This window comes from Cyanistes caeruleus, chromosome 7, assembly GCF_971803275.1.
Source record: "Cyanistes caeruleus chromosome 7, bCyaCae1.hap1.1, whole genome shotgun sequence".
Classification (NCBI taxonomy): Eukaryota; Metazoa; Chordata; class Aves; order Passeriformes; family Paridae; genus Cyanistes; species Cyanistes caeruleus.
The window spans coordinates 31,200,039-31,213,736 of NC_141707.1; the positions used below are offsets into that span (position 1 = coordinate 31,200,039).

At 41.3% G+C, this 13,698-nt stretch overlaps 1 protein-coding gene and 1 long non-coding RNA gene across 15 annotated transcripts in view; one reads left to right on the forward strand and one right to left on the reverse strand.

The window, feature by feature from the left end:
• Nucleotides 1-77: 77 nt before the first annotated feature.
• The window catches only part of MYLK (myosin light chain kinase), a 194,924-nt gene continuing 181,303 nt past the window's right edge, over nucleotides 78-13,698 (reverse strand). For all 14 annotated transcript variants that reach the window (XM_086898152.1, XM_086898155.1, XM_086898164.1 and 11 more), the window contains 5 exons: nucleotides 7,418-7,570; nucleotides 6,324-6,447; nucleotides 5,007-5,136; nucleotides 4,028-4,147; nucleotides 78-2,223 (listed from right to left, as the gene is read on the reverse strand). In XM_086898152.1, coding sequence (XP_086754278.1) covers nucleotides 1,967-2,223; nucleotides 4,028-4,147; nucleotides 5,007-5,136; nucleotides 6,324-6,447; nucleotides 7,418-7,570 — 784 coding nt within the window. In that variant the 3' untranslated portion in view covers nucleotides 78-1,966. The remainder of the gene's footprint in view (nucleotides 2,224-4,027; nucleotides 4,148-5,006; nucleotides 5,137-6,323; nucleotides 6,448-7,417; nucleotides 7,571-13,698) is intronic.
• LOC147652278 (uncharacterized) lies at nucleotides 5,037-7,707 on the forward strand. Its single transcript, XR_015289370.1, has 2 exons — nucleotides 5,037-5,956; nucleotides 7,050-7,707. It is a non-coding gene; the product is annotated as an uncharacterized LOC147652278 (long non-coding RNA).

The window sequence follows — 13,698 nt, forward strand, 5'->3', positions numbered from 1 at the left end:
GTGGCCCCTCTCAGGGGCAGGAGGAAAAGGCTTGGCCAAGGTGAACACAGTGACGCTGCAACAGAGCATACGAGGAGTGTGCTTTGTGGTAGTCTTTATTTAGGAACCGTGAGTAACTACAGCCGTAGCGGTCTCATCTTTGCAGCTCTGATGGTTTAACAAACAGGGAGAACATTAGCATATTTTTATTAAGGTACAAAATACACCCCGTTGTTGCCTAAAACATTAAAAAAGTGAGGAAAGCTCTGTATGCTCTAAATCAGATTCAAAACCTTTCTGTATAAGGAATTGTGGCAATACTGTGTTTAGTATAACAAGAGGTTTTTATCAATCAGAAAAAAGACATGCTGGCAATCTGAACTTAGCAACGAAGAGTAAAGCAGTTACAAACCGTTGTGTCATCCACATTAGTTGAACTTTGAATGTAGAAGAGCAAATCATATGAAACACATACACAACTAGGTAATATCAAACAACCTAAGGTTGATAATGTACACACCTGTATTAAAGTACACTGACTACTTAATGGTGAGGATTTAAGGTAATGTTTTTTTTTCAAAAGAGGTAATCTTTGAAATGCAAATGGTTGCACTTTACACACAAAAAGTGGAAAAGAAAAAGAATCACTTCTGGAATGATACATAGATATAAGACACACTGGTTTTGGATTATGCATAATCACCTTGCAGCCTCTGATATTACCTCTGAACAACAACAACAAAAAATTAAAAAGTGCCAATACTGTGAAAGGAAAGCAAAGTTACTAAGTCTGAGTGCGTTAACCATTCTGAAAAAAAAAGAAAAAAAAGAAAAAAAGGGGGGTTTGGAATTTTTTTTGTTTTGTTTTTCTGCGTTTTTAAAAAACGCAACAGCCTTACTGGTGCAGGTTCAAGACAAAAACAAGACAATCAAGCTCATAAGGTAGAAATAGGTCCTATATAGGTTAAGATTCTTTGGAAATTGCTAAGAATAGAGGAGTTTGTAATCCAGGCTACTATCTTTTTGGCTACTCAAAAAATCTGTGGGAGTTTCCAGCTTATCATCAGTTGAAATCTGTTTTGCAATTGCCAAATAAATGCAAGTAAAACTTTAACTAACTGGGGATTCCATTCACACACATGCACAGAGAAATCACTGATTGTGCAATAACCTGTTTTTCCACAGCAGCATATATATAAATTATAGGTCTTTATTAGACTGACCAGAAACACAGAAAATATTCTCAGTCTTTGTGTTTTCATTCTGTTTCTTAAGTAGGCAGCTGCAACTGCACTGAAGTGTCAGGCTCCATAAGGGAAAGATGACAAAGTGGGATCAGCTGGCTAAAAGCAAGATCAGGAATATCTCAGGAAAACACCTGGATGTTTAATGCTAGCCAGTAATGCAAGGGCACTAACATCTCACTGACAGAGGCAGTGAATGTCTGAAGTTTGGAGTGGAACTCTGCTTAAAGCAAACGAGAAATGAACCATGCCAACATACAAATTGCAACACTGGCTGTGTCAAACCTTCCCTTACAGAAGATACAGCTCAGGGGATAGCCTATTCTTCAGGACTGGAGAGATTCACTGCATGTCTGGCCAACAATTCCTTTAAAGTAGATCTCAGGGAGCCAATTTAGCTGCGGTTTTGGCTGAGAAAAGTGACGGTAAAGAGCAATGAGCTCAGTAAACAGTAATTTTTTCTTTAAGATATGCAGAATATAACTTGGTTTCCATACATTTGATTTTAAAAGTAGTCTGGGCAACTTAGTTGATGGCTTGCTTAAAGTCAGTCCAATCATACTAGCAACTTTAAAGCCTGTTGGTTTGAAGTAATGCCCATACATAAAGCTAACAGGTATCAACTGATCAGGCTGAAATAACAACCCCCCAAAGACCTACATTTCACACAAGGTGCTTTTGATAACTTGGTTTTCTGAGCCTTATAAGGAGAGTCTTTAAATATTGTTTTTTTTAGTCTTGTTTCACTCTTCCTCCTCTTCATCTTCTTCTCCTTCTCCCTCTCCTTCTTTTGCCATTGTTTCCACAAGGAGCTCTGCGGTGCACGTGGCTTCCCCAAGGCTGTTAACAGCCTTGCAGGTGTATTTGGCATCATCGTCCCCACATACTTCAGAAATAGTCAAAGAACAGTTCCCTTCCTCATCGTAATCTATCTGGAAGTGACGGGACTCCTTGACAGGCTGATCATCCTTGAACCACATCACCTCAGGGTCGGGATAGCCTGGAAGAGCAAACAGAGAACCGTGACTGCAATAAACGAGCATTAACTTGGTGCTAATTACCTTATGCTCTAATTCCTGTGCGTGGACGTGCCAATGTATTGACAGACAAATATTTCATTGACTCCTATGGAAAATAAATGTAGATGAGGTGAGGCTTTTTTACTACACATTTACCTGAACCTATTTTTTATGAACAGCAAAAACTGCATGTGAGCACTGCAGTACTTGCTGGATTCCTGTTCCAGTCCTTTAGCAGTGCCTGCAGACAGCTTTTTATGTGCTGTAGCCATCAGCCAGTGGGGAGCTCCTGACTGTGCATCTGAGGCTCACGTTACACTGCAGCTTCTCTGGAGACAACAGTTCCCAACAGCAAGATTTAGAATTTCAAGGGTAAGCTGTTTTGGCTTTACAGTTTAATATCTTTCTCAGGTTGCTTTGCTGTGGCTATTCTGAATCTTATTCCTCCTAATCTGCTTCTTACAAACCAGCCTGTCCTGTACATTGCACTCCCCTTTTCTGTGTTTGTTAGGGTAAGTGAGGAAGTCTAAGAAAAACATTTTAATTGTGCATCTCAACAGGAGTTTCAGAGCCTTTTGTGAAGCAAATGGCTCTGCTAAGCTTCCAGAGCAGCCTGTACAATGCCTGCTGCAGAACAATCCCTTATACAGTACTCTTGGCTGCTGTAACAAATTGAAGGTTTGTGGTCTCAGCCAAGTTCTGGACTGGGACAGGAGGATAACTCCCCACAGAGCAGAATAAAGTGCAGGAATCCCTAATACACAGTAAAAATTACAGCAATGCACTGCAAAGTTTGGAACATCAGCTGTGGCACATCCATCTGTTTTATTCCATGCAGTACTTGTGCATGTACCCCTCACGCTGAGCATCCATCAGCAATAATAATCCATCCTCACATCTCCACTGTGAGGTAGGAAACACAGGCAGGGAAAGACTGGGAGCACAGAAACAAACAAGCAGGTCGACGAGGCAGTTTCTGATTTCCTCATTTTTAGATTATAAATTAACTTGTACACATGCAGAACGGTACTGACCCTACCCATTTTGTTTTCACAGATCTTCTTTCCGAATTTCTAGTTTTCATTCACAGCTGAGATACAAAAGGTTCAGTCTCATTGCAGGAGAAGTGCCAGTGGTCTTGGCTTTTAGACTCTAGGGCTGACCATGCCCATGTTCCTTATGTGTCTTCTCAAAAAGTTACACTTTGCATGTTCCAAACCGAGGCTTCTTGTTTTAACTCATAAGTTAAAAAACCCCAAACAACAGAACAGTATTTTCTAGATGTGACTTATGTGACCAGCACAAGAATATTATCTTTACTTCTCCTGCGTGACTTGTTTGCCTTTAATAAAATGTATGTATAGCTTGAAGTTATCTTGAGGTGACCTGAAGCTGGTCTGTCATTTCAGACAACTGACCTCCTACTAATTCTTGATCTCTGGCTGGCACTCTCTTAGAGTATTCTATTGGAATTTATGCTTCTACTTTGCGTCTTGCTTTTACTGTTCCCTCAAAAATCAAATGACAGTTCCCTCTGGCTATTCTAAATTAGTGATTCTCATGTGGACTCCTGGAGACTTCTGTTCTATGGCAAGCCCAGAACAAGCTCCAAATAATTTGTTATTGCAACACATTTGTGCTGTGACATGCAGGTATTGATAAAGGAAAATGGCACCAACTCAACAATAATCCTTTAACAGAAATAAAAATTGAAAAAGTGAAACTATTTCCCAGTGCGGAAAGCTGAAAAGGAAGGAAAGAAAGAAACAGGCTTATTCAAAGTACCTTCAATTTTGCAGTCAAATCTAGCAGCACTTCCTTCCACAACTTCCATGTCAAGGATTTTTTTAGTAAAATATGGCTTTACGTGGGGCTTTTCTTCAGCCACTTCTTCGAGGAAAGCATCTGGAGGAGAGCAAAGAGGTAGCGAACAATTTTACAGGGCATGTTCTCAAAAGATGTTTTTTAGTTTTTAATTACCAGATGGTAATGAAAGCATCTTTTATTTCACTTAATTCTGTCAGACTAACAGGACAGCGAGGACGCTGGCTGCTTAGCTTTGTGCCAGCTTTGTGCAGCTGGACAAGGATTCAGGCCATAAATAGAAAGAAATGGACGTGCAGAACCACCATGCTACAAATCCTCAGTATTTTTCCCTTTAATTCATTTCTAACCAAAGCTGGACTTTTGCTAGTCAGAGGGATAAACGAGTTCCACTTGTATCAGGCCCACAGTCTATGTGGATTTGTCAAAATTACTTGCTTGATTTTCAGCAGTGTCAAACATTTGCACCTCTGACAGTTACACACCACTAATTCACATTTCACCTGGAGATGTACGGGAGTAACGCAGACATTTCCTTAAATGCCCTGTCTGAGGAGCATGGTTAATGCAGGGTGTGTGCCATGGTTACAGCAAGTGTTAATACTTTAGTGCTTGCTTGCATGAGAAGGCAATACATCACTGTCATCTTTGTATAAACATGCATTCCCAAACTCAGAGAAAGTGCAGCTGACAAATCTGCCTTAATTCTTTGGCTTTAAAAAGAAAAAACTTTACTGCCTGTGCTTATACTGTAGCATTCTGAGTAGCAAGGACAATGTAAGAACAGTGAATTTTTGACAGATTTCTTTAAAAAATAGGAAAAGAGAGAGAGCAAGCACAGGAATATCCAACTCAATGATTGGTCTCTAGCAATTTGCTAAAAGTTTTAGTAGGATTCATTCAGAGACAGGTGAAAATATGGGGCAGAAAAAATCCTTACCTTCATTCTCTGCTTTGTCTGCATTTATAGGGCTGGTAGGCGAGCTCCCAGAGGCCTTCCTCCCACTCATACCAGAAATCATTGCCATGGACGACAGTCTTCCTATTGCTCGGACAGCATGGCCTGTTTTCTAAGACATAACAGAAAAGGCTTCTGATCAATCCAATCCAACAGGAATGTGATTTTCTGCAACAAACGTGCTTCAGACAAATTATCTGGGATCTCTGCAAACCTCACTGGAATTGGTGGACAAACTGCTTATATATAGCTCTGTTGTTCTAGGAGAGACAGAGCAGGCTGGACTAAATTACCAAATTTAGTTGCAGATATAAACTTCCCCTGATGAACTCATACCTAAATGAATGTCTCTGTTAGCTGCGGATAAAAAGCACTGTGCGAGAGGAGGGCCAGCAGAGAAGCCCCGTCCTGCGTAACTGGAACTGAACTCTGGTGGGGGACGCCTCCCTCCACAGCCTTCTGGGCTGGGCTGAATTTCATCCAACATGGGTAACGAGCTGATATGAAATGAATGAGAAAGCACCATCTGCATGATGGGAGCAGACCTCTGACAGGAACCAGGATCAACCACCAGGCTACTAAAATATGCTCAAACTGTGGGGGCTGTAGTACAGACACTTGTATTGCATGAACTTCAAGAAACAAGTAGAACATAAGTGGGAATATAAGGTAGATTTACACAAATTAGCGTTTTGTAGGCTACTCAAAAGGATCCAGGAATTCACACAGCAACTCCTGTAACTATCAGCATGGCACAGATAGACCTGCTACTCCAGTTCCAGCATTAGGAAAAAAGAAAACATGGAGACTGAATATGTCACAGAAAACCAGTCTGACTGAATGCATGGGAAGCTGGGGAGGTTCCAACAACACAGAACTCTTGGCTTAGTAGAATGAAACTGCCACAAAATACATTTAGGGAGGCCAGGCAGGTAAGTTTTACCTGAGCTATTCAGGTTTGTTAAGAATTACACAATCCCCCAGCTCTCAGTTGCCTGGAGAGGGCAGGGAAGAGAGAGAGGTGTACCCCCAGAAGAGTAGAAAAAACTATATTTGAGCTCATACGCCTTTTAGTAGCCTGAAATGGGATTATCCTGTGTAATCCATGTGCAGCTGTGCACCCTCCTACTGCTCAGCTGCAGGAACCAGACCTGCTGTCCTGCATTCCCCCCCTGGCCATGCCAGAGATTTCAGCAGCAACAGAAACCTCCTGATGTGACGTGTTCCCCAGAATCATAAACATTAAAAATAAAGAGACTTAATAGGCTATTCAGCCCAATTCCATGTCCTCTTCATTACCTGCCATTTTCTTCTGGCCATGTATTTCTTCATCCTATCTTTGGAAAGTTTTTTGGCTTCCATGTTTTTGGTGTCTTTTTGCAGCCAGGGATGCTGAAGACATTGAGTACAGTTTAAGCGACTCCTGTTTTTGTATAAAAAGACCAGTCAGTGTTGCCAGTAACTAGAGAGGAACCTACTTGCTGTAACATTATTTTGTGCTCTCTTTGCTGGGAGCTGATTTTTCTGTTTCCTAAATTTAGCAATAAAGATCACATGGTTTTGCTTTCTCAGCCACTCTAACTTCTTAAGCTCACTTTCACAATTTCTGTAGATATTTATGAGAGAAACCCGTGCATTTTTAAGTGTTAATAAAACATTATAAAACAAAGCAGGAAAAGGTGTATGTTTTAGGCATGGGACACATACAGCAGAGGCACAATGACAATGATTCAGCTGCTTCATGCTGGCAGAACCCTGTCCCAGGTCTTCTTTCCTTCACTTATAGAGATTTCACCATCCCACCACTTAATACCCTCCTGAACATGTAACAGGACAGAAATCTCTCGCCACACCTATTCTTCACTTTGCTCAGGGTGCACAGGTAAATAACTCTCTGTTCTCCATCCATCCACTTGCAAACTCATTGGAAGAAGTATGTTTCCTTTCCTTGGTTTGCTCAGACACTTCTGCAAACAGTGCTTCCAACTCTGATTTGTTTTTTTTGCCCAATTACTACACTTATAGGGAAGCAGCCCACTCAGAGGTACCACACTTAAAAGCGCCACACGGCAGAACTACACCGCATTTGGAGCAAGACGGAAGGTGTCATGCAGCAATGTGTGTCACGCAAGAGCGGGGATCAGAGTGGCCACACAAAAGGCCCGGGTGCCCCTCTCCCGATGGGAGGGAAGAGCACAAAGAGCTCCATTCAGCCCCTGCACGCTGTGAGTGCAACAGAGCGCTGCACACGCACAGCCGGGCGGGCACGCACAGCTCCATGGCAAGTACGGCCAGAGGTGCTGCGGCTGGGTGGAGATCCACTTTGGGAAACACCAGTGGCAACTCCAGCTAAGCCCAAACACAGAAAGTGCAGCAAGTAAGTCCAGCTTTACTTCATGTCTTTCTTTAGTAGATTGCTGATAAAGTCCTTGGCATCGTCAGAGATTTCATCGAAAGCCTCATCATCGAAGTCCCACGTTGCTGAGGTGACATTGGCAAGGGTTTCGTTGTCGTTGTCTCCCATGAAAGGAGAAAGTCCGCTGACCCTGGGGAGGGAACAGACACAGACACAGAACAAACCACGGTCAGTTTTCAAATTACAGGAGGAGCAAGTTAAAATCGTGTGTGACATCTCCCATGCTCTGCAGTTCTTTATCAATAACAGCTTGCTTTAAAAACTTAATTGAATTTTAAAGGACTCAAAACTAACTACAGATAGTCTTATCGTAAGAAACTGGAATTTTGCCAGCAAAACTGAAAGGCACATTTTTCTAGTTTCCTTCTCTTTTCCCAAGATCTTTTTGAGGAGAATTAGAATTAGGTGAAATTGGAGTAAAGTAGTTTGTTAAATGACTTGTCTAGTTCTGCATAAATAATACTGGATTTCTCACACCAAATTCAGTGGAATATTATTTTTTTCCCCCTGGCATTTCCTCAGAATTACAGAATTGTTAGGGCTGGAACAAACTTCTGGAGGTCATCTAGTTTCAGGGTGATTTTGTTGCCTTTACTGTCAATCCAAGGGCATTTTTGTACATTTTATTCCATTTACTCCTGCAGAGAGACCCCATTCAGAAGAAAGATATATAATGAAATAATGAAATCCACAGGGCTATTTTGTAAACAAACCCACCCTGAATTATACAGACAGATAAAACAGTGCTGCATCACTGCAGGCTCTGGAGTTATGCAGATGCATTCAGAAGTAATTTGGTCTTTATCTTCTCCATCAGTTAAGATGATGCATGAGATAGAAATAATGCTCTCTCATAACCTAAGTTGAGCTTCCAAGGCATTTTATACAATATAACTGATAAATTGCCAGTGAAAGGCTATTACGGAGCATCATGGTGTCATTTTTGCAGTCTCTTTCTCCAGTCAAGCATTATCCTTTATTATACTGTGCATCTGGATACTTTTGATGCCTGTATATATCACACTTTCAGTAAAAACTTAGGGATGAAAAGTTGCTTATTCCTTAGAACTACAAGTAATTCACTTTTCCAGGTCCTCATGGCATGCAATTTACAGAATAACCTATTCTTCATGAATTTTTACAGACTATATTTGATTTCTCTGTACAATTGTGTTAACCAGTCCCACTCCTTTCTTTTTAATACAGAAAAATAACTGTAACTTATTAGGGTTCTGAAAACACTACATGGAAATAATACTACATGAATATCTTGATGCCACTGAATATCACAGAACAGACTGGTTAAAAAAAAGATTGGGGCCAAATAAAGTGAGCTATTAGATTAATAATATTAGAATGATCTCCTTCAAAGTTAGTTTGCTTCTTTTTTGGCTCTTATTATATTCAAAATCTGATTTGTTCCTAAGCATTTCATTTTATTTTATAAGCAAAGCAGAAACACACTCTTTGAAGTCTCACACAGACCAGACACTAAATCTTTTACCATTTCTGGAAGTTGTGTGCAGTACAGCAGAGTCTAGAATCTTACACGTATACTTCAGAAACTTCACAGTAATAATGCATGAGCTGAAGATAAAAGGTTTGTTTATTCTCAGGCAGAACAAGGTAAATCAGAACAGAATGTATTTGCTGTCTTACTTTCCATTATATGTGGTGCACTCGAATGCAACAGTGAATTCTGACTTTGTAAATGTGTGAGGTGGCATAAACCATAAATTTACGAAGATACAATAGGCACAAGTTACCAAAAGCTGAAAAATGAATATACCAAAAATTCTCCCATAAAGCAACTTTACCATGACTGTTTCATGTCAGACACTTACTTTATTGGAGGGGAAGGTTTATGCCTGACAGAACAGGACTGCAGAGCTGGCACAGGCTCAGGCAGGCTCTGCTCTGCCCACACCCCCTCCAGCCCTCACAGCCAGGTACAGCCAGGAGGCACGGGAATCTGTCCTGGAATCACAAAGCATTCCTGCAGGATCTTAAACCCAGCTTCTCTCCCACAGCTGAACATTTGCTCAGTTATGACAGTGTTCTCCATAATGTTTTAGCAAGTGAAAAAGATCTCGTGCAGACCGCAGTTCTGATGCTGGGTTCCACACACTGACTGCTTTGTCTCGTTTATTTTACCTTGTGGTAATAACAAGAGTCTCAGCCAGGCCAGCAGCTTATACAAGGACAAGTCTGTGAAGTATTTCTTTAGCTCATTGTCAGAAGAGGGGATGCACATTTTCTCTTCATCCAGTTAACCTCCAGAAGACACACCTCTGCAGCCAGAGCAGTAACAATCCCATTTCCCTTCAATACCTGATGGAAGTATGACAGAGGTGACCTCTGCACAGTATTACCACAAATAGTGCTGTGCAGCTCTTGCACTACATGGGACGAGATTTTGGCCTGTTTCCAGAGGTTAAAGCTGCAGTAGTGAGAGATCATATGCATACTAAAAAACCTGCTATAGGTACAGGACATTGCTGTGTAAATACCACTGCTCCATGGTGCTTTGAGAGGCAGTGCTTCTACTGCAGGTCCCACACAGCTTTTGAAGGGTGAGGATAAATTAAAGGAAGAGAAGATTAGAGAAGGAAAAAAATTCTTTGGTTGTTGTTTTTGTGTGTGTGTATTTGGTTGGTTTTTTGTTTTGTTTTGTTTTTATTTTAGAATTGTATGACAGAATTATCTGATAAAATTTTAAATGATGTGGTAGGATTGCTAGATCCCATGCATTTGGTAAATTACCAGGTGGGTCTCAGTTAAGCCTCCACTCGCTTTGTCATTCCTGAACAACAGTGTAACAGTGCCCATTCAAACATTTCAATGAACCTATTTTTGAAATTCTGAATGTGCTGTTGTAGATTTACAAAGCTCAAATCATTTTCTCTCTCCACTACAGTTTTACACTGTGAATCAGTTGCCTTGTTGTGGAATACTTCTAAGGAGAACTAGATCCTTGTCTATAGTCAGAAAACAAAATCCAGCAACTAGCATAGATTATAGCCAGAAATTTTTATCTCTAGCATAGATTTCACTGACCGAAGTCTTGGCCGTTCATTTCTTAATAGCCATTTAAAGTAATAATGGTCCAGCAACTCTTTTGACAGATAATGGAAACAATTTCTTTTTGGAATGCTGAAGTGATAAAGATGAGCTACTGCTCCAGAAAATTAACACTGAGCTTACACTGTGGAGTTACTCTTAGACAAGCAGCAGGCTGTTGTTTACTGTTAACATTTTTCCAGCTACTTTACCAGGCATCTTCCTGGCATGTTAAGAACCATTTGTTTAGAAAATCTTTCGCAGTTTCCACTTCTAAATAAAGAAGAAATGTATTTTATCCTCTAGGAGTTCCTTAACATTTATTGGTCTGTTCTGACAAAGCTGTGAGTGCAGACTCAGAAATGTTAAGATGAAAAGGGTCCAAAGTAGATGCAAATTTCATTGCCTATGTAGCAAACACCTTGGCATTTCAACTGGAAATCTTTGCATTAAGACTTCCACTAATGCAGGGAAGATAGCTTTGCTGCTTGTCTCAAAGGGTGAGCGTTCCTCTGCAAGCAGTGCTTGCAGCACCAGCTGCCTGGGGCTGCTGGCACTCAGCTCCTCCTTACAGGCTTTGCCTTGCACTGGCAGCACAAAAAAAAGTAACCCATCTCAGTACAAACAGGTCTTGTGTCTGCTTCTGATAAACCTGTGCAGGGCACGTCAAATAAGCATGTGATGATGACACCTGCACCCCAGAGATCATGTAGAGAATTAATTCTTTTTCAAGTGAACTAAAGCAGATAGTCTGAGGATACTTTGCTGGGGACATGTATCCATGGGACACTTAGCCCACAACGGTCCTCCCTGGAAGAAGCAGACCACTGAGCCCAAGGAAGACAGCTCATTGCTGAAGCAAGAGTGTTATTGCTGTTCTTGTTTCACATGCCCAGTGGATTAATGAGGAACTACAGTCTGCCAGTTCCACTGAGAAAATAAAACATTTTCTTTTTTGTGGTACAGTCTGACATTAAAGCCTTCCTAAGTTGGTTTAAGGAAAGAACAAGGAGTGCTCTCACATCTTTAATATAAAGAGGTATAAATTTTTAGCATGACACGAAGCCAAGTGTAAGCCAACTGTGCCTTCCTTTATCCAGGTTCCAAGCCAGAACACCCAAAAGATGAATGATGCTGAAAGACCTTTCAACCAACCCAAACTGCCAGACAAGGGAGGGGGAACAGCAGTGATGAACAACTCAATGGATAAAAGGCAAAGGAAATGTCTGAAGAATCAAGCTGTGTGCTCTTAGGAAGGTTCTGAAGGAAAAGAGTATACAGCAAGATCAAATGTGAAATTAAAACACAGCCTAAGATAAAGTTTATTAAAAATGTTTAATTGACAGAGATCAACTATGCTGAAAAGATAAACACAGCCTGGCACCGATAAAGCCAGGAGAACTATTGGAACACAAGCAGGGGTTTGAATCAGTCACAGACAATTCATCCCTGAAACTGCTCGGATCCTGTGGCACCAGAATGAAAAAGGCAATCCACATTCAAGTGTACACCCATGCAGTGCTGAAACCTTAGACTAAAATTTGGTTTGAAATAAAAATCTGAAATTGTTTCAGATTACTAAATATTCAAAACAATGACTATCCAAATTCATCATCAGAAAATACCTAGAAGTAGAAAAAACATGCTAATTCAGCAATGCCCAGAAGAATAAATGGAACAGAAAGAGCTGGAAAGAATTCAGGAGGTTTAACCTTCATTAGATAAAGATTATTGTAAATGCAGGAAGAAACACTGAAATAGACATAAATGGAGATGATATACACAAGCTATAATATTTGTGGCCTGTTATTTCAAAGGCAATAGATCAACTTAAGTATGTGGAACAGTACTGTGATGCAGAACAGGACAGAGTACAAGATAAAAGTGGAAGATAAAAGCAGGAGGTGGAGAATACAAACGGAAATTTAAGGAAGAACAAAGACAGATGAAGAGACAGGACTGAGTAAGTTATCCAGGAAGATTAAAAGGATTTAATATGTAGTTTAGAAATGTAAAAAGGGAACCCATGAGCTGCAGGATGGAATTAAATCAGTCATGCCATAAGGAAGACAGATGCAGTATCCCAGCAGGGAGTGCAATATCTGTACTTACATCTGCAAAGCAGAGGGCTGGGGAGAGGTTTTGCTGCAGGGTTTTGAAGGAGTGCTGTCACCCTGCTTCCTACTTAAGATTACGTCCCAACCATTTATTCTTCTGCAGAGAAGACCCTTCAGTTACAGAGATCACTTCAGCAGCTCTCTGCTAAAGCCAGTTTGCATTCATTGTTGTGCAGCACATCATGGAAACACAGTCACTTCCTAGGCGGGTGTTCTGTCAAGTGATGCTGTTCCCTGCTGTTTCCCTTGGGATGGCTGATGGGCACAGCAGCTTTGGCAGAGCTGCCCTTAGGTCCTCAGGAGCTCTCCTCTGCCTGCATGGCCCCACTCCTGCTGCAGGGGAGAGGGGATGCACATGCCCAGGTACGAGCACAGTGATGGTGTGTGAGACCAAGTGAGTGTGTCTTGCACTTCGGGTGTGAGATTTGGCAGTTCTGAGCTTACAATCAAAATGGGAAAGCAGAACTGCAACTAAAGAGAGATGCAGCACTCAATGACTTTTATTTGCATTCTGTAATGATGATGTGATAGTTCATTTTGGATGATGGCTCATAGATGTGAGCCCATAAAAATAGCTGGGCTGTAAGAAAGTTAAGACAGATTGAGAACCTCTGTCAGTCTGGGGTGGAGAGGTAAAGTCCAAGTGATGACTCACGGGTCCTCCCTAACTTCTACTACTTTATTCTTATGGCAAGAAAGACAAAAGCCGATTATCACTGCTAATTATTATTGTGGCAATAGCGATGCATCAAAAGAAATATTTTCCACTGTGTTTCGGTAATACAGATTTCCCCTCACGACCCCTTGAAGGGTTAAATGAGCTTAAATATACCTTAGCGAACAAGTAACGTCATAATATATTTCACAAGGCATATCCGATCGGCTGAACGAGTGTAACACCACCCAAGCCCTTCAGCCGAACGGTACAACATCCAAATATCCTGCTTGGCGCAGAGAAAGCGGGAAGAAGCAGACCGGTCTTTGGCAAGACGCGTCTTCTTTTCCCCGCTTGTTCCCTTCGCTTTGTCTCAGCCGACGCCGCCGGAGCGGCAGCCCTGGCTGTATTTGCCGGGAACACTCG